We start from the raw sequence: 25,167 nt of genomic DNA, 5'->3' as shown, positions 1-25,167 counted from the left end.
GATAAAGCACAGATAAGTCTTCTCTCCACACATGTAGTTTCTCACTCAAACACGAATAAGTTTCCAGGGAACTTTATTTGCATCAGCATCACAAGACATTTCATCTTATTTACAAACACGTTTGTAGGTAATTTATCACAATAGAAAATGTCAAACTTAACGAATTCTCTAATTCTGATCATTTACAGAGAGCTGCGCTCAGTATAAAATGTCAAGTTGCCAAATCATTTCACATCTACGATAAGAACACTACCGAAATTACAAGCACCACACTTTTCATAAGAAAACAATGTTTCTAATTCCTCTACAACGGAGCCTACAAGAAATGGTAGTATGAGATATGAGATTTGCATAGAAAAAACTACAGGTGCCATCGAAATAAATTCACTACCTTGTACATGTTAGTGACTCATAAGTGAGTTCTACACACGTTTTGCGGTCATTTCAAATGTACGGCTAAAGTACACTCTGTCATTGGCATCGATCGATACAAAGTACAAAATTGTGAACAGTCACAATGCAACTTTCATCATTTTTCCACTTGGATGGACAAGTACAAAGGCACTTCAAAATAAACTACCTTCATCACATCAAGTACGTCAGTAAGTAAGGAGTTGCTAGTACATAGTGTTGGCCTCAAAATAGGCACACATAGAGATAGTAAGCTAACATTGTCTACGAAACATCTGTGACTAGAAGTATTACAGGTTCTGGTGACTCTACTTTCATTGTTAGATATGATATTTTATAGGAATGACACATAAGGCTCAAACACACCTAAGACTTCAGGAGTAAATCATCAAAAATGTACAATGACAACATTGGCACAGTGCAATATGTTAAAATCCTATAACAATTGTGCAACAGTCTCACATTGCACTAGTGTTTACCATACTACTAGTTATTGATCCACCTGCTTGTTTGTTGAAATAATCTCGAATAGATGCCCCCAAAATCTTTTGCTTCTTGTTAGAAACAATCGTCTAATTCTGCATTGTTTGCAAGGATATGTACCAAGCCATTTCAGCCTCTTTGAAAGAGCTGCATGCATACAGGCCACTAAAAGGCATCCTGACAAGTAGTTCTTTTCTTGAAAGGTTATTGCTTCCTTGAAGTAAAGGAAGAAAACCTCTTCTTATTGTCCACCTGTCGAACATTCTTATGTACATTAACGTTCCAGGAAACTCCCTTTTTCCAAGGAATTTGATTTAAAGTATCACTATCAAAAATACAAATTCTAGCATAATTAGAAGCTTCAGATTTTACAGGCAAACTTTCACTTTCTCTAGTCTCTCTCTCTAATCAACAATGGCTTCCTAGTTAAGTTTGTACATTATGATACAGCTTTCTTTTCTCTCTTCTTACCTTCTCATTACAAAATAAAACATAATTTTTCACATTTAAAACAATAATAAATATCTCTAGAATACAATCTTCATGCTTTCCCACATATCACTGCAATAAAGACATCCCCTCAAGGGGTGTTACCACAAATGTTATTCACATTTGAGACCCAAGAAACGGTGGTTCAACTTGTGTTTCTGTAGCTTCCAGCTATGTTACTATGTTTGTACATCCCCCCTTTAAAATTAGTTTACATTTATGAATTCAGGGTTCTCTCTCCTGGCTATCTTCTTCTTCTCCTCCTTCTGGCCTCTGTTTCAGAGTCTAGACTGGCAAGAGGAACCAGTTTGATATTTCTCGGATCGTCTGCCATTTCAGGGTACTGTAGTGAGGGGCGGATGTACAGGGCGCCGTACGTGGGAACGTGTCCATAAGTCCGCATGTCGCCCTGCTGTTCACTGTCCCACCTTGTCGGCAAACCCTGCTCCACCAGGGCTAACTCTTGAGTCCAGACAAGCTGTTCTCCTCTAACTTTGGCTTTGTCCAATATTCTCTTTTGTATGATGTCTAGGTCTCCGTACTGCAAACTCAGAATGGAGTTGGGCCCCTCGAAGCGTACTTCTATCTGACCCGGTATTGGTTCGTGGCGTGAAGCGTTCAAGTAGGCACCAAGAATCGATCTAGCTGTACTTTGCAATCTCAACTTCTGTAAGTCTTCCTCAGCAGCACTCGTGTCCCTTTTGACGAAGTATTGAACATCTTTGCCATTGATAGTAAAGTGATACTGTTCAAGGAACAGGCTTCCATTCAAGACGCTGCCAAGGATGTTGTACTCTGGCCTTGCTGAGGACTTAAGATGCGGACGCACATTCCCATCCTCAACTCCTAACACCACTTGTCCTACGCTGGATTCCTGAATGCCGTAAACATCCCCGGGTGTGGCCGTTGCTACAGGAGATACAAGACCTGACTTGGTGGTGGCTTGAAGGGTCAGGAAAGTCTTCGCGTTGTGGTCTGTGTGACAGTGTAGAGCTGGAATGATCTGTAAACAAGAAGGGCAGACAAACATAATTAGAAAAACTCTTTCTGCTATTCTTTGGCAAAATTGATTTATTTGCGTTATCAAAACTTTTGGTGACATAAATGATAAATGTACAACAATATCAAACATGCAAAAGGTAAAGATAAAAATTTATTCAATTGTAGGCATGTTAGTACAGAATACCTATATCCACTGTCTGTCAGCCAGAAAAATAATATAAACTCACATGAATGGGCTGATTTTCACTATTTTTCCAGTCACAAAACAAGCCAAATGCAGAATAGCAGTGGCATGTCTCTAAGCAGCTATGCAAAAAACAACTACGAACAAAAAAGTGAACGCACCTGGTTGGTTTGTGGCTGTGGCTGCTGCCCCTCCCTCTGCCTCTGGCAGCTGATGTCGCCCGTGTCCAGGTGTCCGTAGGCATCCAGCTGGGGCACAACACTGTGGAGACTGAAGCCCAGTGCACACAGCCAGCTCTCAACATCTGCACACAAACATAGAAATTGGGACCATTATTGATTTATACCAACTCAAGTCAGTCTTACTGCTAGGGCTACACTGGAAATGTTTTTTCTTAGTAAGTGAACAACATAAAAAAAGAGGGCATCCAACAAAATTCATTCCTCGACTTAATAAAGGTAGAATTCAGACACCAACCTCCCATGTAGTTCCTGTGCAGTTCTCTCTTGAGTGGGTTGTTCCCCCTGTACTGATACAGGGCCACAGGGCTGGGGTTCTGAGCAATCTTCTTCCATATTTGGTGATCTGGGGAGTACCAGCGTGCGATGGCGGGGTCATACTCCCTCCCACCGATGTGAACCAACCGTGTCACCGGATCGTACAGTCCTCCATGGTAACCGATCACAAACTCCACACTGGGATCTGAATCGTAGACGACCTGTCCGTATGGACTGTACTGGATCTCTTTGATGAGTTGGCCTTGTGCATTGAAGAGTGCCAGTGGAGAACCCATGTGGTCTGTCACCACATATGTCCAGACCCCCATGTTGCTTTCGGTGGCAAACAACAACCCCTGGATGTCGTAGTGAAGCGTCAGGACTTCCCCATTGGAGTGGTTCATAACATGTGTCATGCGTGTTGGGTTTGACAGGTCTCCATAGAAGTACTGGACGTGGTTGCCGGCTAGGTCTTGACGAGACACGCGGCGGCCCAAGCCATCCAGTTTGTACCAGATCTCGAAGACCCCCGGCTTCTTCACATGTCTGAGCAGGCCGTCAGAAGAGTACTCATACTGTACGTCATCCCTTCTCACCACGAAGCCATCCTCGTCCATGAAGTACAGGGTGCCACCTGCGCGCCTGATGTGCCCCTTGGCGTCGTAGATCAGAACAGTCTGCGATGCGTCTTCGGTAATGATGATGATGTTGCCATCGTTATCGTGGCTGTAGCGCCACACCAGCCCACCTTCCTTTGACGCCGTTTCAAGCTGGCCGTCTGCGTCGTACTGAAACTCCCAGCGAGTGGCGTTGACATTCGTTCCACGCTGCAGACTCATCGCTTTCACATTGCCGAGGTTGTTATACTGCAACGCCATGAGATGCACAATCTGCCCGCGAATTTCATACTGGACATTCTGCACTCGTCCAGTCCTGTCCAGCTGCTTGGTGAGAGTCATGTTGGAGTTGCTGACGATCTGCCCACTGCCATAGTACATCACCTCAAAGGAGCCAAAATGCTCAATCTTACCGAGGGTGAGATCGTAGTTGTAAGTAATGGCAGGGAGAGAGACAGTCCCGATATCGGCTTTGACGGAAGTGACCCGGAAGTTTGTGTCGTACTCGTAGAGGAACTTGGAGCCAGCCCAAGCCTGGTCCACGAAGCGTACGGTCTGTCTGTCGATGAGAGGCCCTAGGTGGTGGTAACGCACAATGCATGCATTATTACCATCCAACAGGCTGACACGGTTGAGCCGCCCGGAGCGGTCGTCATAGTCGTATTTCACGCGGACATCCCCCAGGAGTCTCTCCGTAAGCTCACCACGTGATCCATAACGATACACGACTCGTAGCTGCGAGTTTGGGTACTGGACGAGCAGAGGCTGCCCAGCGTAGTTGAAGTCCTGGATGTAGGTGACTTTGCCGTCGGGGGCAGTGTAGGTGTTTCTGTAGGATGTGGCAGACAGCTGGGTGGATAGGGTGTGGTGGGCGTTGCTAGGGTTGGTTACCGCAGCAAGGTGGCCACCCATGTCATAGTAGAAACTGTACTCCCTGTTCCCAGGAGTGGACAGCCGAACAACCTGCGTAGGATAATAAAAGACTTTGATTGAACATTCAAATCTACTATTAAGAAGGAGGACTCATCTGTCTACAATTAAGTATCATGATGCTCAGTTTGTCAAGTTATCTTTGCATTACCATATAATGCCTTTTCCTGATTTTTCTTCCACAAAGAAGATTCATCTTCCAGGAAGGAAAGTACTATGTGAAAGAAAAATTTGGGGGATTTTTTGTCCAAAAGACATTGTATGACTATCTTATTGATTATGTGTATCAAGGTTCTTTTAATCAGAAAACCAATTTAACTCCTATTCTTATATCCAGTACATGCAACTGATTCTAGCATGGAGATTACTGGCCTATATTGTCTTTACAAGTTTGCTGAAGCCCTCCTCACCTTCTGATTACCCCTGACTTCATAGGTGTATGACCAAGCCAAGCCGTCAGCTTCGGTCCGGACGGAGGTCCGACCCTGGCGATCGTACTGCCACTGTTCTACCATGTCCGACCACTGCCATCCCGTCATCCGACCCGAACTGTCGTACGACACGTTCACTGGCGCGAGCTCGTCGTTGGAAACCCACTTGATGGGCCGACCGGCTTCATTGTAGTTGATCGTCAACATGAACTTCAGGTGGTCGTCGTATATGCGCTCGCTGCGGGCCTCTCGGTCATATTCCAGAGACAGCACATTAATGCCATTCACCTAGATTCAAAAAGGAGAAAATGCACATAAGGAAACGGGAAAGGATGATACATGCGGAGTGGAGTGAGCATTGCAGACCGCGAGATTGAGTTGTGCAAGCGAAAGTCCCATCACCATTTCAAGTTACCTTCCAAATCCCAGACACACCAAGCTGTTTAAGTCTCTCCAAGGCAGTTAAGGGGGAAAGCAGGCAGATATATGCAGGTTTGCAGTTAAAATCAAACAAAGGTTTTAAAGTTATGCTTTGGCAACATAAAAGTAAATTTTTACTATAACAAACACAGATATGCTGAGTCAAAACAAGCCTGTCAAAACAAGCATTAAGCAACATGCAAAGCAAACCATTTAGTCAAGATGATAAATGAACAAGAACAAAATTTGATAACAATGGAAAAACAAGAATTCAATGATGGAAACAAAATAAACAAAATATTTTACAAATGATTTCTTTCTTTACGATGATAGAGTTTTTGTTCGATAAACCTTAAACCACCTGATTTACGAGAAGACCTTATAGCCACTGAGAGTTATAGAGGAAGGCTGTAATATGCCAGAGACTTAAGTGTTTAAACCTACATCCGTATAATCTGGGTAATCAGGATAGTAATCGGAGTCCAAGTCTACATCGCTATACAAGTCAGCATCCAGGTCCTACAGGAGGGAAATCGTTTGGATTTGTGGTCAATTTCTTTGCTTTAAAGTGAACAACATCATCTGCATTGTGACACTTGTTGTTTTCTTATGACCATCCTTCTAATTAAAGTGAAAGATGAGATGCAAGAAGCAGAATAATGAGAGTATTAAGTGTAAACTGTTATTCAACACAAGGACCAAGACTCAACATACAAATTTCCAGCCAACTGATACCTATTGAAGACAGCTACTCAGTCAGCGGATACTCTGTATGATGAGTCTTAGGAACATTAAATAAAACTTTTATCTCTAATCAAAGGATCAAGATGAGAGAACCATGGATACTTAAGAAATGAAATTGAGGTGACTACCTAACAATTACCATAGATGGTTGCCTGGTTGGTTGGAGATGTAATGAATATGGAAAATGGTTGGGAAGGTACATGGTAAAGAGGACAGGAGGGGTTATGAAGATGATTGTGGACAGGTCAAAGAAAACATCAAGTGCCATTCTCAAATCTGTGTGATTTTTTTGTAATCATATGTTAACTTAACAAAGCATATTCAACATGTAAATCCTATACAAGAATAGACTGAGGTAAAACATGTTGATAACTGTCAGATAAAAGTGTTTTCAATGAACCTTTGATTGCGAACATACTGAGCCTTAAGTTTCCTATGATTATTTTGTTAGGTCTGGGGTGGATCAGCATATTCTGCGCATGTTAAGAACAGCTCTGCTGCATGGGTCAATCCGTGATGACATTTGCACGCTTTCATTGCACAACAAAACCTCCGGGTTTTGGCCACAACACAATAATATAGATGGATACATACAAATGCATTTCAAAAGCATGACATGCACATATACAATACTTGCCATGCATTATCCTTATGCAGTCCCTCACCATTGTAGAGATTAGGACCCTGTTATGTTCATTCAGCTTAACCAAATGCACATTCCTTATTTTCATAGCATCAAACATATACATTTATCATGTGCATATCATTACATAACAATTCATCCATGCCTTCATCCATCTAACACCATATATAGGCATGCTTAAATACCCCCAGTTACAATTATTCTGTAAGAAAGAAGATGAAGAATTAGACAGAGTGAAGATGTAGTCATGCTGGTTAAAAGGATTAAAAAGATGAGTTAATTTAAGTACGTATGTGAGTTTCTGGTGGGGGGGTCGTGGGGCTTACACCAGGGTGTAAGCTAAACTATAAAAGAAAGAAAATAAGTAGGTCTTCAAAGTGAAGGCATGCCTTCTAACTCCAGCTACAAACTTGTAAAAAAACAAGCAAAACAAACCATAACATACTTTGAGCTCAAAGGGGTAGAGTTGCCCTGCAAAAGAAAATGTCTTTGACACCCCCACCTATTGGATATTAACATATGATGGGTTAATAACGAAATTATGTAAAAGTAAATCAAACAAATTATATCAACTAAAAATTAGTACTGTGCGACAAACTAAGCAAACGTAAGGCTCAAAGAAACTAAATCATTAACAACACAATAGAAAAACTAAACAGTGAAAAAAGTTCTACAATAAACAAAAGAAATAGCAAAGTAAACATGTCATAAAAACTGAATTCGTGGATGCGAATGGCGTGATGTTTATCTAGAACTAGTCGTGTCATGCTGGCATACCCGAATGCGTCGTCCAACCATCGAAACCTTCCTGTCATTCCGTTTCCCGCCCCGTCGACGGACGAACCACCGCCACTCCACGCGGTTCACGAGTTCCGGCGAGATGGTGATCTTCCGTTTGGCAAGCACGGGCATGTCGGGCCCCAGGAGTGGGTGTGGCCTAGTTTCCATGGCGACCTCAGTGCCATCTGGGTACATGATGGTGGTGGAACCATCCTGGGTGCGGGTGGATGAGGAGTGGAGAAGACCTGAGGGAAAAGGAAAGTCTGTTTAACAAAAGTTCAACCAGGCCCTGCTTAATAACTTCAGTCAATGCTGCACTAGCCTTAGTGGTATATTTCTATTCATCATGTACATGTAGCACACGTTTCTGCTTTTGGACTTAAGAGAGCCAAAGTTATCAGAAGCTTCTTCATAATCCTACATGCAAAAGTGTGCAATTACAAGCAAAGATGAAAAGCAAAAAGGAAGTAAAGGGATGTAGTCGTATTGTTTGGGTTCTGGGAATTTTTTTCAGATTTATCATCATCTGTCCTTCTTCTCATTGGAAGATAGAATTTCAGTAAGCCAAACTGGAGCATCCCATACCCTGTGTGGCTGCCAGTGCCCCCGTGCTGTGGTCAGCAGTCAGGGTCAGCGTGTCCCCACTCTTCTGTATGACGTCCACCATGGCCATGGTCCGGCCACCGCCACCCCTCAGCCTCACCGTCTCCCCGGTAGGGTACACCACCTTCTGTAGCCAGCCATTTCTGTTGTACCTGATGAAGATTATCACAAAAATACTGGTGAGAACCCAGACAGTACTCTAAATGATCATAATAACTTCATCTGACAATTCAACATCATTTATAACATATGCCAAAAAGAGTCACTGATGAAAGACACCGGATGGTTGTCTGAAACGTTTGACTGTTTCTAAAGTCATATCAAGTTGCTTGAGTAACTGCTTTTTGGATGTTTAACCTTCATTGACGTATCATTTATAACAACTCAATAGCTAAATGTTCCAGATAAAATTATCCTGAGAATGGAGCAAAAAGATTGGTGACCAAATTTGAGATGATGATAGAAACTGGAGAAGTCTAATCAACATGACATAAAGACACCATAAATTAGAGGGAAAAATACCACATTGAGCCAGTTAAGAATACAGGCCTGAGTAAGGGACACTTACTCATAGAAACTGGTCCATCCCAGCCTGTCCTCTCTGCTCGTGATGAGCCCTGTGCTGTTGAAGTAGGTGTAGCTGGTCTCCCTGCCGTCCGTGTGGCTCGCCTTGGTCACCCGGCCCTTCTCATCCAGGCTCATCTCCAGACCATGCCGCCACTTGGTCAGCAGGATTATCTTGCGTGCATCGTGGTGGACCTGTGATTTGGAATTTTGTCAATGTTATATAAATTGCAACCAATCCTATAATCAAAAACTATATCAAAATACATACACACAATACTAGACATAATTGTAAGGGTTACAAAGCTAAGAACAGATTCGAAAGTGTTAACAGATATCAAATACCAAAGTTGCATCCTTAACGAGAATGCTGAAGAAACCATTTGATATTTTTCCTTTTTGATTTTAACAACTGGCACTTCTGTTTTATTATATTTACAACGAAGTTGGCTTTAATAAAGGTCAATAGAATGTATTTAAATGAAGTTACCTGAAGCGTGTTCCCGTGAGTGTCAATCACTCCAGACAGACGGCCCTGCCGGTCGTAGGTAAAGTTATAAGTGATGATGCCAGTCACCAGGTCTTCTGTATACTGGTGCTGACCAGCCTGGTTGAACATGTACAGTTCCTGCCCGTCGGAGGACGCAACTTCATACACGTTATCCGACGTCATCTGGGGTAGGAAGCGGGACACGGTCCGTACGCGGAGGTTGCCCTGGTCGGCGATGTTCAAGGTTCCGTCAGGCGTCACGGCGAGTGCACTGGGAGAGTTGAGGAGGGCGCTGAGAGACTGCCCGTCATCTCCAGCATAGCAGTTGCATTTGTCGTCGTCCTGGCAGTCGCAGTCGGTCTTCCCTCCTGCCATCAGGACTATTGAACCATCAGGCAGCACCTTCCGCACCTGGTTTGATCATATTGTGAAAACATGGTTAAGTAGGAGACTTGAACAGTAACTTTTACAAGATGCAGTTAGCTTTATCCAGCTTTGTAAAGTATGACTGCAAATCTTGTGTGACCTGAAAAATGTAAATCATCTATCATTCCTACTTTGAAAGTATTGTCAAGAATTATGTAACATTTCCTGTATATTTCGTGTACGTAATAAAATGGTGTTTTAAGTAAAGATAGATTTTTCAAAAAATGTTCCGCACCTGGTGGATATGGCGCAGGTCTGTTTCAGCGATGTACAGGGTGCCATCAGGACCGACAGAAATGACGCTGGGGGACTCGAGCGGTGTCTGGCTGCGATGCGCCTGGTGGTGACCAGGGCGGGTCTGACAGCTGCTTGTTACCCCGGCAACGATGGATGCATGGCGGCTGTTTGAGACTCGGAGAACAACGGCGCTGTCCAGGATGTAGAGGGAGTTGTCTACTGGGCTGATTGACAGTGCCGTGGGCCACTGTAGTTGGACCTATATGAAAAAACAATAACATTTGAATGTAAGATGGTTGAATTTTGTGCAAAAAGCCAAGCATTAAAATCAAGCCTTTTTGTGTACAATCTCAATCTAAAGCAACCTTTCTTACACATGACCAACCTCCAAATCAGAAATGCTGCCTTTTTTATCAAAAACAAAACGTTAGGACCTAAACATCATGATATTCTGCCCATACCTGCTCAAGGGGGATGGAACCCTTGCATGGGAGCGGGGTGCCGCTCCCCACAAGGCTCTGGCTCTTCAGGATCGTGCGGATGATTCCATCAGTGTCAATCATCCTGATTGCCGTCCCATCAAGGAAGTACAGAAGTCCCTTGTTGTCCACGGCGATGCCCTTGGGATTGTAGAGCCTTGCTCTCAAGGCCGAGCCGCCATCTCCACACCTAGATGATAAGTTCACACATTATATGAAGAGTACACACAAGGAAAAGTAACATCACTTGCTGGAGGAGGAAAAAATACTTAGTTCAACCACAATTCATGATCCAATAAGAGCAGTTCCAGGGTAATGAAAAATTGATAACTTCAGGAAATTGCATCAAAATTGTTTAACTATTTTTTTGCTATCAGATCAAAATATTTCAATAATTGCGGTTCCTACCTTTCCTCATCCATGGGTGGACACTGTGCACCAGTGCCAGCCACCAGCTCCATGTTCCTGTCAGGGTTGCGGATGTTGGTGAGGGAGCGTGCTCGGTAGATCTGGTGGGAGCTTCTGTCAGACACATACAGGGTTCCCTCTGTGGGGTCCACTGCCATGTAGTACTTCTGTGGGGGGTCCGACCTGATGCAGGAGAAGGTAGAGATAAGATGTGTTAAATAAAGAATTAGAGGCAAATGGCAACTGGTATAGAAACTATATATGTATACCTGTAGTCAAAAGATTGTATAACAAATCAAAATTGGACAAGAAATTTACTTAAAATCCAGAGTATCTAAAGCTGTGTAGCCAAAATAATTTCTGATTCTCAGTTCTCACCTAATCTTCATGATGGTGACAACATTCCCATCTGGGTCAATGCGGCGGACATAGTTGTAGTCTCCAACATACATGCTGCCATCTATCCCCGCAGCCAGGGCCATGGGTGACAACAGTTTGCGGCCCGTGGCTTTTCCCTCGCACCCTGCACAGGAGGAGTCGCGGCGGTGCCCCGTGCCCATCACCGTGGAGATGATTGCTGGTCGGTCAGCTGTGTAGATGTTGGATCCAGTGCCCTTGTATACGATGCCTAAAATTGGACAAAAATAGGACAGCCATGAGATAAAGATGGTCTCAAAATCTTGATGACCTTTTCACATTTCTAGGGAATACCATGTTTGAAAGCTTCAACATTTCAGCATGAAACTGGATGTACAATGAAGTTAATTACATTGAAGATGAGCATCACTTAATCATATGCTGAAAGCCTCATGAGTCATGAGTCTTTGCAATGAAAAGGTATAATTCTACCCTACCTTGTTTGCTGTCGTACACATGGTGCAGACTGAGGGACCAGCCCGCCAGCTCGGGAGGGGTGATGTCGTAACCCTTGACCTGGCTGACCACTTTCTCCCACAGGGTGCCCGAACATCCGGCATACTCAAACCCAACAGACACTGTGGGTGGAAAGACAAGCAATAGTTTAAGAATCAAGTCATGCCATTCTTACAAAACTTTATTATAAAAGCTTAACTTGAGGAGCTTTTTATCATGTTTACCGTGGACCTCTTCTGTCCTTTGACCACACCACTTTGTTAACATACCAGTAAGTTAGATTCAAACAACAGAACATAGAGAGCGTTCTTACCCCATGCTGTAGCAACTCCGTACACAGGCTGGCCGTACCCGTCTGTTCTGTCCCACGACAGCGGGTACAGGAGGTTTGGCTCCGCATTGAACACCTTCTCCATCACCTGTCCCTGGATGGCCACGCGCAGGTGGATCTTGCGCAGGGACGGAGGGATGGTGGGCGGCGTCAGCAGCACATGGATGACTGTCCTGTAGCCAGACTGTCGATTACTGAGCTGGGTCATGTGGACCGTGGTTCCGGTCAGAGTCACTGACTCCTTCAGGGCCTGGAAAGTAAAGGAGAAAAATTCTAACATTGACGACATCAGAATTTGTAAAACACTTCAAAGAACATTTCCTGCATGCTAAACCCATTTAAAAAAAAATCCAGCTGCAGTTTTTGAATGTTCTGCTAGGTGGCATGCCAACATCACACAACTATCTCATACCAAATTGTTTATTGTTTATGATTTCTTAGCGCAGCGCAGATTGTTTTGGCTAAATGTTGTAGCTGCCTAAATGCACAACAGGGAAAGTTAGTCTTAGGTGTTTCTCACCTGTATCTCTGGCACAATGTTCCCTTGGTCTTCACAGGGAGTGACATCACGGCCTGGCCAAGCAGGGAGGACCAGCGGCCTGGGTAACACGACACCGCTGATGTCGCACCGTGAGTCACGACTGGGGCTGAGGCCTGTCGTCATGGTGATGTCTTCCATGACGATGACGTCATTCCAGGGAACGTGGACCATCTTCTGAACAGCAAGGAACGGTGAGCGCTCCACACGCAGCACGAGGGAGCCTCCGCCATTCACCACTATGTCAAACCTTCGAAGAAAAAAAATCAAACACTTCTGAATCCAATCTTAGACTAGCTTTTACTGGTGATTCAACTCCTATCATTTTTAAGATAAAGCCAAACAAACTGTCATCATGCAATGGTTATAACTTACCATCCATCCTGGCGACTGAGGGTGTAACCGTAGACGCGGTTGCGGACAACAGTGATGTTCGCTCCCATGAGGGGACTGCCGTCGTCTGTGAGCACCTTCCCACGCAACACTGATACAAAGCTGAAGAAGATAAAATTAAAATATGCTTGTTATAACACTTTAATACATGTACATACTACTGACATGAAAAGCTATGCAATGTGTCTAAAATATTGCCTGCTGTAGATGATTTTTCCTTGTTAAAAAACTTCAAGAACAAAAATTACACATTAAATGTCCTAACTGAGCCATTTGTATACCAGTATACAAATTGTCTATACTACATTGTATATAGAGTTACTTGTTAGTGTGCCTGCATGCAACACTTTTTTTTCATAGTAAAATCAAATAAATATAGTTTTGTGAAGGTACATGTGAACTCACTTTTCTGCAAACGGAAGCTCCCTCGCCCGGCTGAGTGCCTGGATGCTGTCCGGCTCCACCAGGAACTTCACACGGTCGTAGAACGTGTCACCTGGGGTGACCTTTCGCTTCAGGCGAGCGAGGATCTCCTGCGGGTCAGGCGTGGGGCGGCAGTTGTAGTGCCTCTGGCAGGCAGGGCTGGAGCAGCAGTCTGGGTCCTCACAATCCTCCAAACCATCTGCAAAATATCAGTCAGGAACATAATGAACTAAAGTAAATGTTGACTGCATCTTTGGCTTAAGACCAAAACATCTTCTTTCTTTACTGTCTCTTAAACTAAAAATGTAGGACCTTTGGGTACTTTTGTTTTCTTGATATACAAAATGTATTTACTTCTCACATTGGTATCTAAAGTGTTGCACAGAAAGGGACCAACCTGCATCGTTGTCTTGTCTGTCGTTACACGCAGTCTCCAGAGCAAAGTCACAGGCCAGGCCGCGGTACCCGTCATGGCACACACACTGCCACTCTCCCCCGCTGTACTGGCACGTTCCATGGCTGTTACACAGGCCTGGACAGCCCTCTGATCAACAGAAGCACATGCAACACTTAACTTAATGCTACAAGAATGTTTTGTGCATTAAAAAGAGGAACATACAAGAAAGCAGCACAAATTGAAGAGATTCTTTGTGTTAAATCACATGAGCAAATTATGGTTGTAAAAATGCTTTCAATTGGAATGCAATTGTGCAGGATGTACAGGTAGTGCAAATGGGAATCATAAGAAAATACGTTCAAAACTGAAAAATAATCACCTTCAGCTGTTTAAGTAAAGTCAAAACACAAATACCCCTGCGCAGACAAAAAAGTAGCTGCAGCAACATCTTGTAAATTTTTCACAGATTTTTAAGTCTCATGAAACAATAATAGAAAATTCATCCAAGTATAAAACAACGTTTGCCTGACGTACAAGGTTTGACAACATTGGGATAGTCAAGACGATCAAGGTATTACACAAACTATGAAACCCTCCTCATTAAAACAAACACTGACAATCTAGAAACATATAGACAGACACTTTGAGAGTTACTTTATCCCTGGGACAGACTTACTGGAAGGTCTGATGACTAATCCTTGAAAGAACAGACCTAAAAAGGGATAACACCACAGAGATGGAAGACAGGAGAGAGACAGAACAGGCTAGTGTAGACTAAAAGCTTGAGCAAAAAACTACAGTTTGACTACAAGTCAGTTTGGTTAGACACCAAAGGGAACATGACAGGATGGAAGGCAAACAGCAAGGTTGTGTGACGAAGACAAACATGCGGAAAAGGTGCCATTTAGCTCTGGAGTGGGTGCACAAAAAGTAGGCTAGGCAACAAAGGACACAACGAAAACACTCAACAACAAAATGAACTGCAGTACTGACATGAATGACAAGGTGGCACTGTTTAGGCTTCACAAGACAAGCTTCTTCCATGGACAAGTTTGACCCACTCACAGCAATACACAACTAAATCCCCAAAATTGGATAACCTGAGGCCACAGCAATTAAATTCGTTGGTTCTTGGCTATATGAAAACTTTGATACTTTGGAATTTACACATGAACACTATGTCTGAGGGAAAAGCCCTTTTCCTGGTTTAGAAATGCTAGTTTTCTTCCCGGCCTGCTGTTTTCTTTTGTCCTCTTGCAGAATTTTCACCTTAAAATGTCAAAGAACCAACAAATTGAATTGGTGTTGCTCGAAAGGTGTATTAGTGCACAGGCCTTACCTGAGCCGCAGTAGGGCCCGTTCCAGCCCTGATCGCACACACAGTTGCCATCGTCACAGGTCCCATGGTTGTTGCAGTCAGCAAAACAAGCCTGGTCCTCACAGGTCTCACCTCCCCACCCCTCGTCACAAACACACCTGCCGGTAGAACAGGTGCCGTGGGGGCCACAGTGCACAGGACACACACCTGGGAAGGGGCAAAGATCATGTCAATCAATCAATCAAATCAGTAAATCATGTCAAATACATGTCTTCCTCCTTATGGCAGGCTTTATATGATATGATGTTAAGGCTGGCTAACGTAAAATGAACTGTGGGCAATAAGTCTTGCACTATTCTATCCTACCAATATCTAAATTTGTGCAGTTCCTACTTACTTTGTGAGCAATCCTGCCCAGTCCAGTTCTCCTCACAGACACACACGCCAGGATCGTCAACAAACGTGCCGTGTCCCGAGCAGTGCTCTGACGGGCAGATCACATTGTCTTCCTTCTCACAGTTGGTTCCCGTCCACCCCGACTCACAGAAGCACTTCCCATCCATGCAGATGCCATGGTTCGTACAGTCAGGGTCCTCACAGGTCACTGCACACAGAAATAGGAAGAGACATTTAACATCAATAAACATTTGTTCCCAATTCCAAGTAAACAGGACTTCAGACATACACACAATAGATAGCGTCGATAATTCAGTAATAGAAGACCTTTATTATATATTCATGCCTCGACTGGCTAGGTACAGGTCACTGATAGTGTGACGTAACAGACATATGCAGAAACAAGATATGATAATTCAGTATAGACTTTGTACAGAAGAACTGGGACATACATTTGCTGCAGTCTTCTCCCGTCCATCCCGGCTGGCAGCGACACTGCCCGCCGATGCAGTCTCCGTGTCCGCTGCAGTCCGGGGCTAGGCACTGATTTGGAGGCACGTTACAGTCCGGTCCCTTATACCCAGCTGTGCACACACACTGGCCGTTATGGTACTGACCATTCCCACTGCAGATTACCGGGCACACAGCTGAAAGAACAAAACAAAAAATCCAGGTGAAAAAGGATACTTTAAATAAGATACTTGCATCAGTGTTTACCCACCAGCTTAAACTGCAAGGAAAACTTGGCTTTGACTATATTTAGTACTAATCTTAACAAATTCAAGGTAAAGATTTACTCTCAGACTCAGTTTTCATGTTGATCTTCCAGTTCAGTACAATTTCAATAAACACGTTTTTGTTTTAGCCTTAGGGCACTACTTTGTTTATATTGTTCTTACCATGTGCACAGTCCTTGCCCATGTAGCCAGGGTAGCACTGACAGATGCCTGTGATGCATTCCCCGTTGCCATTGCACTCCGCGGGACACTCGGCTGGGTTGTCGGTGATCTTGTTGTTAAGCAGGACCTTCAGGTACAAAATTACAAACAAGCTTGTTAGTTGTTGATACACCAACAAGTACATACCTTACTTCATCTTCCAAAAACTGATAGATAAACTATTTTTTCATACAAGCTCAGAAGTTTTAAAACAAAGTTTGGGTAGAGGTATGCTATACTAAATTGACCAATACAGGTAAACATACACACCTTCTGAGGCTGTGGCCCATCATTAAACACAGCCATGTGCCACTGTCCGGCTCCCATGTACTGCACAAACCCGCTCTGTCGCCTGACCTCTGATGCGCGGCGCCGGCGACCAGAAGGCACAACGATGTGACTGCCATCCATCATCTCAGCAAAGTCAAACTAAAGGTAGGGAAATTGTAAAAAACATATTAATGAAGGTTCTTCATTGAATCGTCAATGACCTAGTCTAAGCACGTCATTGTAACAGCAAGTTAAAGAAATATATCATAAAGATACAAACAGTGAGGTAAATACAGTACACTGAGCTATTATTGTTCTTTTAGGTAAAAATATACGACCAGGTATTATTTCTTACAAAGCATTTCTCTGTGTGTTGAAGGGAAGGTACATGTACGTTGCTTGAAATTTATAGGAGGGTTTATTAGTATTAGAGTCAGTGCATTACCTGGGTGTGGGTGGGGAGCGAATCCTTGCGAGCGTAGATGCCCAGCTTTGCATCGGAAGACATGGACACATTATACATGATGTATCTGGGCTGCCTGAGGTACAGTTGCGACCGCCAGAACGCAAACGGCGGCACCGTCTCTTCCACGTTACCCCCCACGGGGACCAGCCCCGTAATCACGTCCTCCGGTAGCGTATTCAAGTTTGGCTGTCTCGTCGGTATCAATCCAGTGCCTGACAAATAAAATCGGTCATGCCCGTCAGTGTCTACTTAGTACAGCTGATGGAAATTTGATGGTAAATCTAACGATAATTGTCAACGCATGGCAGAAAAATGAACCCAATCAAATGATAACTAGCCAATCAGCACCAAGGACAGTCTCAAGGCCACCTGTTTGTTAAAAGCACACAGAGGTTGGGATGGATTTGAAGAAATCTGCTCTTACACAAATTGAAAAAAAAAAGAACACTGCTGCAACAAATTAAGGATTTTTTTCTGCTTTTTCCTCCGAGGAGAATGCTTCTTTATGAAAGCTGAGGGTTGGTTGGTCAATTTGTTAACAGTATAACTCAGAGATCGAGATAAATTTGACATGTTTCGTGGGAGTGCCTTGGCTTAAGTGATACAAATTTTTGAAAAATTCCTTGCTGGCTAATGCAGCCTTGGCAAAGGTTTGTGCTCTTCAAATCCTGTCAAGTTTAATACATATTCTAATAGACTTTCTGCTCAGAGCTAGAATCTAGATACTTTCAAGTGAGTCCCATGAGTTTTGGGCGGGCAATCTTGTTCACATGATGTAATTGGTTTCACAAGCCAATTCCTTCCAATCCATTCAAGATGATTCTAACCATCTCTCTGGGAATATGGGAGAACCAAAAAAAACTTCCTTCATTTAATTTGTTTCATTAGAAATGACACAGGTATTTCCTGGTAAATTCAGATAAAAAAAAAAGAAGAAATTCCTGCCCTGAATGCTGGCCTCTTTTTCCCGTTTTGCATTGGACGGAGAAAAAAAAAGGTATTTTCTGCCCTGAATGCTAATCAAGACCCCTACCCGTCCCTGGTGTGAAGAGTGGCTTGGGGTCTTCTGTGTGGTCCATACCGTTCACGGGGTTCACCAGCTGGGTGTCCGGCTGCAGGGACCAGTTCAGCGCAAACAGCCTCATTGCTGAAAGGGTACATGGAAAAAATAATCAAAATATTAATCTTGATTCAGGCAAACTTGTAACATAGGTAAAAAAAAAGTGTTTTGTATCTGAATTTGGTTAACTGCCTAACTCAAAAGCCAATTTTCAACAGGTTCAATGTATCAGGGTAAGATTCTCCCAGCTCTTTGCAAAAATCACAATGGACATCGGTCCATGGCTTGGTATCCTATGCTGAGGACAGCAACCCTTATTGGTAATATGTGAATGGGTTGAGCAATAGCTGCGATTTGAACTCTTAACCTTTTCATCCAGAGACATGGTTGCTAATCAATGAACTCTTGTCAATTTCCTTTTATTCTTCGAAATGGACATCATTTAGATCTGCTTGCACTCTGTAGCTATCCTGCAAGCAAAACCAGGATGATGAAAGAAAAACCCAATCGCACTACAACTTCATGGCCATGGGATATGCGAATGCTAATAGTATGGACCTTTTAGCCTAATGGTTTCCACAAGAGGTATGGACAAAAACTCTGATAGTAGTAAAACCATTTAGGGCAGGCTGATGCACTTCACAATCTTCTGGCCAGGGGGCACTCATGAATAAACCATCATGTGCATTAGTGTGCTTTGGGAGGGGGAAAGGGGAAGAGGTATGGCGCATATCAGCACATTTACAGGCATTAATACGCGGGCTGGGATCTTGTAGAGGCTTCAGGGAAAAATATAAATGGGCTGTGGAGAGATTTTGGAAAAGACCTATGATACCCTTGGAGCCATCAGGGCACTTATGGCCTCAGCAAATAGTATCAGATATAGATGTATGTAATGGTCTCTTACATATCATATTTGGTGCATTAAGCTGACAAAATTTACAAAAAAGAATGAATGTGTTTTGACTTAAAACCCTTATCTGCCTAACCTAGTACTTTTGTAGTGCATTTGAGCATGAATTATGCATATATTTCAAACTTGAGTATTATGTTGTCTTGAAATTGTACTTTTCCTATTTAGTTATTTTAGTGCATCAAGCTAGCTAACCAGAATAAATGGGCTTTGAGTTTGGAACTGAATCTCTATCAAAACTCAAATATATCACAGTTTTATGTGTGCACGTTTTTTTGTAAGAAATATAACTCTTCATGCATAATGCATCAGATGATGCCCGGATCCTGCTGGGAGATGCTTTAAGTCCACCCAGCCTGAACTTATTCGACAGGACATGAACAATATTACAGCTAAAAGGGTCACTCACACTGACGCGGAGACAGAGGATATCAGTCTCCATAGCAGGCTCTGGGCAGCTGTACCATGTTGATATTGTCATTTTTCTTTGACTTGTATACTTTTTGTTTGGCATGTAACTTTCCTTGACAAACTAGATCGACGTGTATCCAGAAGAGTAATTTCCATAAGTAAAACCTGTCTATGATAGCCACTCTAGAGACTTGAATAAAATTGTTCTGGTAAAATTTCAATGGTATGGATGATGGAAAAAATTATCTTAGACCTAGTTAGAGGCAACCAAAAAAGTGGCCTCAGTGGCAAGTGGTCCTTGGTACAGGTTTGACTGTACACATCAATCAATACGTACCCAAAAAGTAAGCCAGAAGAGCAGCCAGGAGGAAGGACACCACCATGAAAACGATGGCAGCACACCGCCAGTTGCACCGGTACGGGCGCTTCATCTTGAAGGTGCTTGTGGACGTGAGAGAAACCGGCCTCTCGTTTGGGTACAGGGAGTAGGGTGGTAGTGGTACGGCCGCCGAGGAACCTACGGTGTCCGCGTGATACAGGAACTGTTGCCTGTAGGATATTGACAGGAGGGATATGTTTCATGTAAACCAATCTCACCAGCAAAGCAAAAGCAATTGTAACACTGGAGCCCAATATATATGTTGGGTGGTTGCCAACTCAATTTAAGAGCACTAAGGTGCATGTCATCATGGCTGCAAATGCACGGGCAATTTTGGGGAAAGAACAAATTGAGGAGAGATCAATGTGGTGGTTGAGGAAACGAATTTGCCGAGCACACGGCATAGCAATCCAAAAGTAATGACCGTGACTGCTTGATAACACATACATTAAAAGAACAACTGTTAACACCACATAGATTCATTTCCCTGGTTGTCAGACATTCTAAGTAAAAGTTAAGCAACGGACCAAGATAAAAAAAAGAGGACTGGGAGGAAATCTTGAATATGACATCCAATCTTGCTGTGTGCACCAAGCAAGGGACAGATGATATTTCCCTCAGACTGCTATTATATTGATATTCCCATTTCAGAATTTTTTTTACAAATCTGTACGAGAGCAAATCAACTTTGGTGTGGCCACAAGGATTTCCAAATGTGCAGGCAATTTCGTAATTAGAAAGTACACATTAAAGAGAGATTGATTTGATGATTTGTAAAGCACACATCATGGTAGTACTGAAGTGATGTGGCAGTTTGGCTGAAGTTTACACTGACACACATCGACAGTTGTGAGCAAAGACGACACACTAAGTGCTAGCAATGTGCCGACTTTCATTACTAAACTTGAGAATCAATACAGGTACGTCAACTTTCATTTTTCCTGCCTCAGAAGCAGGACTCCTTAGAAGGCAGGCGTGGGAGGAAAGGAAATTGATTACGCTCGGCAAGATCTTAAGTCTCACCGGCGGCCACATTTCCTTAATGAAGATTGGGGCATAATAGACCTTTCGACATAGACAAAGTGCCTAGGAATCAATGTCGAAGGGCTGGCTCAGTAATGGACAAGCAATCAATAAAACAACGGCACAACTACTCCAATACGAACAGACCCTCTATTCTCTAAAGGGAATTGTGCCTCATTTGTGTTCGGTTCCATTTTAAAACCCAAGTTCAAGTCTAAAGAGCTAACGGCCGTTTAAGGACCACACCAATTTAATTTCTTGGTTCTAGGATTGAGAGAAACAATTCTGCATTGGAAGTTCAACATGACAATATGAGTTTGAGGGGAAGATCTATTTCCTTGCTGCCTTAGGCAATATAGAAAAACTCACCCATTAAGTATTTGAGTAATAATGTTCCCTTATCAACATGAAAACACAGTCTTGGGCAAAGTCTGTCTCTTGGTACAAGCTGTTTCTGGGAGTGAATCTAGACAGATTCTAGCTTTTCTCCCTGCCCTCTGGTTTCAATCTTGGTTCATTTGTACTTTAAAATGTCATATGCATCATAACCAAGGAAATGAATTGGTATGAAGTCAATGATGGTTAACAGAAACTACAAAAACGTAGTAATTTCTGTATGAGTTGAGTTCCACACTCACCTATCTGGTGGGTCCGGTGCCCAGTGGACGTCGCCCTCTCCTGACGTCGGCTCTTCTCTCCGTGTGGACGTCTGATCGGCCTCCTGCGCTCTACAGGAGCCCTCCTGGTCAGGCACTGAGAGAAACAACAGCAACCGACAGTTTGCAAAATGCTTAAGGTGTGACTTTCATCTCAGATCAAGGAGACACCGCTCGAACATGGGCAATACGACAGAATAGATTCCATCTTCGCGTCCCCGATCCCAGCAGACTTCTAAAATATGGGAGGGTGTCCTTGGAGTGGCAACTCCGGCGCTGCCATGCATACCGAGCTATTGGCTAAATGTCATAACAATGTATTGGGGGCCATGCTCACGGGTGATCAATAAGAAGATATTGGCACCTTCCCATGAAGGATGGGGAAACGATGGAAACCGTTGGCACCTGAGCAGACTGAGAAAATGCAAACTGACGTTTTTATCATGGGAAGATCTTTACTTCTGGACAGGTACTAAAAGTTCCATAATGACTGGATATAGGAGCTACCCGTCTATCAGAGCATGGAGGTTCCAGCGGTTGGCAGGTTGATATATAACGCTGCTTTATCATTTTCATGTCTCATTTTTGCCTGGGCTTTTTGCCCATAAAACAGTCAAACTTTCTGGAGGAAGGTACCAAGGGGAGTTGTTAGCAGTGAGATAGCCGAGAGATAAACCTCTGAGGTCGTAACATTTCAGGAATTCTTATCTCTCTCATTTGCTACTGGTTGAAATGCATGTAGAAATACATTTCGGGCAGTCTCATCATCCCCAGAATCACATATCATATATTGCAAATCACAGGAAAGTTTTCTACATATCCATCAGCCCATACGAGCATAGCACACATTTTCCTGCCCGCCTCACTTAAAATGTCCCAATACAGAAAATATGATTTTGATTTATTGCTACCTAAAAATCTCAACAACTTTTTCCCTTCCAACCCTCTTTGATAATGGAAGAACACAAAACTACTGAGAATGGATACAGATACATTACACTCACTTCAAGTGACTCTTTGGCTGTTATCTATATCTTTACCAAGCTCTGACATTTCGTATCTGTTGGGTGTGCCTCCATTTGTGACACAAAGTTTGCACTCTGATGGCTTTCTCTCAGTTCCCTTCCTCAGAATGTTACAAAAAGATTCTCCTTTGAAATTCCTGACAATATCTCTAGGATCCCCTTTGATGATAAGGAATGCCAAAAAAGAGCCCAGCACCCGAGGCACAACTTCCCAACCTTCAAGTAAGGAGAGATACATATGTGTGTGGCAGGGAAGAAACTAGCCTGGAAGGGTTAGATACTCTCTCCTTTCAGCCATGATGGCTTCTCCTTTGTTCCATTCCTTCTGAGAATCTGAATAACACAGCAAGTCTCCTCTCTAATTCCTGGCTGCATCTCTAAGATCCCTTTCAATGAGGAATACTACAAAGAGACCTGCACCCTTGGCACGACTTCTAACCGTCAACCAAGAGAGGCTATCTGGCAGGGAAGATGCTACCTGGGAGCGTTAGATACCCTTTACTTTGAGCCACGATGTGGTCCCGGAGAGCACTTTGATGATTTCCGATAATGCCAGAGAAAGCTCGCCTGCAAAGAGGAGCTCCTGGTGGTCTTATCTGATCGCTGCAAAGTGCGTGGTCGGAGCAAAACTTAATGTCTTCTTTAATGACGGGTATCAAGTTGAAATGGCAAGACCAATTGGCCTGTCAAAGGGGCTGGGTTTATGTGAAGCGTTCAGGTTGCCACGAAGTGTAGTTGTTAGAATCTGACAGGAAACAAGGCTTTTAGAGCACCAGACCTGTGAGGCTGGAGGGAGGGCTTTGTAGGCATAATTGTCTCTTCACTATATGCAATAATGCAGTCTTAACATAGGCCCATAAGAAATGAATGAGGAGCTTTTAGTCTTCTTCCCACGTCCAGACTGAGAACTTTTAGCTACTTTCTTACAGTAACTGCACCATAGGCAAAAACATTTGAACTACAATTATACTTCTAATACCTAGTCTACTTCATAAAGGCAGGAGCTAGCCTAAGGTAAGACAAGATGAAGAAAGTTGCACCACGTACACTTACAGGAGGTTGGCACGTACACATTCCCGGACGCCGTCTGGACCAAAAAGGACCCTTCAAACTCGTCCTCACTCTCTGAGTAGTTTGTATTGCGAGCAATTTCCCCTGGAAGTCAATAGGAATCAATCAATACACTGATCAATACAGCCACATAAGTCCCTATGTTTTAGTCTGGATGCCAGACCTCAGCCCGACCTCAAAAATATCTACACGATAGATGTTGTTGATATTGGGCTGGCATCCAGGCTACCTGTGGTTATAAACAGCTGAATCCTTGTTACCAAACTAAAGGGAAATATGCAGTTTTCAAAGTTAAATTCATCCTTTGGGGGGGGGGGGATTCATCTTTTGTGAAGCGATCATTGGGTAAGTCATCGACCTTTCTACATCATGATTTGTGACCTAAATCCATCATGTTTTGAGAAATTGCTTGAAGACCCCATAATCATGCAGACAGAAAGGCTGGGAAATGATGGATAAAGGTCATCTACTGGATAATAAAGGGCAATAGTTGCTTTCAAAATAGTTTGCTTGAATATAAATATCTAGTCCTAAAAAATGATTGAAACTTTAGAGTTTGGTTGATCCTATACCCACTGTCCTTAAGTGGATAGCGCTGTGCTTTTTTTTATATCACTGAAAGGCTTTAACAAGTTAATTTCTCGTTGAAATGATACACAATGCGGTTGAATGAAGAGCACTGACAGATTATGAAAGAGATTCCAAAGTTAACTCAAACTTCTAAACATCTTTTTAAATACTTATACATGCAAAAGTATGACTGAAGAAAAGAGGTTTTTACCTGACATGCTGTGGGGCGTATCCCCAGGGTTGGGGGAAGGGGTGGAGGTTCTAGACACCGGGGAAGCCAGTTCTGTTGGACCACTGGGTGATGAGGGCAGACCTAGGGTGAAAAGATTCATCCATGAGTTAATGTCTTCTCCCTTGCACATGCTACCAACAATTTCAATACTGGCCAAAATATTCCCCATTCTACCTACACCAGGGTAATATTCTGGCCTGTTACATAATTAGACACTGGATGAGCAATTTGATGAGTAGGCATTTTCCAAAATATTCCATGGAAATGTAATAGAAAGAATATCTTCACTAGTCTTGAATGATAAGAATTTGAACATGGCCAGTGTTTGTTGATACTGCACATGCATCAAAATACGTACATGCCAACTTTGCAGCATACATAGCGTCAACCTTATAATTTATGGAAGCTACTAGCAGGCAAGATTACAGACTAAATGCAGAAAGGCACATCTTACTTCCTTGATGTTCCCAGATTGCACAAAACAGGGCAAAGAGACATTAGTATCCACACAGTTTTTGCTAGTAAATTATCATTTACATGAGAAAATGAATAGATTATAGGAAAAAGGAAACCAACACCACCAGTTCAACCGCAAGATATCAAACACAAGGCAATCATTTGGTATACCGTCATTGGTGTTCATTTA

At 43.1% G+C, this 25,167-nt stretch overlaps 1 protein-coding gene across 18 annotated transcripts in view; it reads right to left on the bottom strand.

Annotated features, from left to right (window-relative positions):
- Positions 1-56: 56 nt before the first annotated feature.
- The window catches only part of LOC118418843 (teneurin-3-like), a 186,709-nt gene continuing 161,598 nt past the window's right edge, over positions 57-25,167 (bottom strand). For 13 of the 18 annotated variants that reach the window (XM_035824906.1, XM_035824917.1, XM_035824918.1 and 10 more), the window contains 31 exons: positions 24,501-24,602; positions 23,696-23,803; positions 21,606-21,720; positions 19,903-20,114; positions 18,215-18,328; positions 17,161-17,393; positions 16,716-16,874; positions 16,407-16,533; positions 15,960-16,154; positions 15,509-15,715; positions 15,133-15,318; positions 13,794-13,940; positions 13,379-13,595; positions 12,956-13,075; positions 12,563-12,830; positions 12,025-12,292; positions 11,693-11,833; positions 11,217-11,466; positions 10,839-11,021; positions 10,413-10,620; positions 9,950-10,210; positions 9,289-9,699; positions 8,803-8,993; positions 8,217-8,386; positions 7,629-7,876; positions 7,297-7,353; positions 5,909-5,983; positions 5,024-5,332; positions 3,047-4,646; positions 2,731-2,873; positions 57-2,386 (listed from right to left, as the gene is read on the bottom strand). In XM_035824906.1, coding sequence (XP_035680799.1) covers positions 1,628-2,386; positions 2,731-2,873; positions 3,047-4,646; positions 5,024-5,332; positions 5,909-5,983; positions 7,297-7,353; positions 7,629-7,876; positions 8,217-8,386; positions 8,803-8,993; positions 9,289-9,699; positions 9,950-10,210; positions 10,413-10,620; positions 10,839-11,021; positions 11,217-11,466; positions 11,693-11,833; positions 12,025-12,292; positions 12,563-12,830; positions 12,956-13,075; positions 13,379-13,595; positions 13,794-13,940; positions 15,133-15,318; positions 15,509-15,715; positions 15,960-16,154; positions 16,407-16,533; positions 16,716-16,874; positions 17,161-17,393; positions 18,215-18,328; positions 19,903-20,114; positions 21,606-21,720; positions 23,696-23,803; positions 24,501-24,602 — 7,784 coding nt within the window. In that variant the 3' untranslated portion in view covers positions 57-1,627. The remainder of the gene's footprint in view (positions 2,387-2,730; positions 2,874-3,046; positions 4,647-5,023; positions 5,333-5,908; positions 5,984-7,296; positions 7,354-7,628; positions 7,877-8,216; positions 8,387-8,802; positions 8,994-9,288; positions 9,700-9,949; positions 10,211-10,412; positions 10,621-10,838; positions 11,022-11,216; positions 11,467-11,692; positions 11,834-12,024; positions 12,293-12,562; positions 12,831-12,955; positions 13,076-13,378; positions 13,596-13,793; positions 13,941-15,132; positions 15,319-15,508; positions 15,716-15,959; positions 16,155-16,406; positions 16,534-16,715; positions 16,875-17,160; positions 17,394-18,214; positions 18,329-19,902; positions 20,115-21,605; positions 21,721-23,695; positions 23,804-24,500; positions 24,603-25,167) is intronic. The other 5 variants (XM_035824919.1, XM_035824914.1, XM_035824922.1 and 2 more) reach the window with 5 other exon arrangements.

This window comes from Branchiostoma floridae, chromosome 7 (assembly GCF_000003815.2).
Source record: "Branchiostoma floridae strain S238N-H82 chromosome 7, Bfl_VNyyK, whole genome shotgun sequence".
NCBI lineage: Eukaryota > Metazoa > Chordata > Leptocardii > Amphioxiformes > Branchiostomatidae > Branchiostoma > Branchiostoma floridae.
The sequence above is the reverse complement of the archived record's forward strand: the minus strand, read 5'-3'. Positions and strand labels throughout refer to the sequence as shown.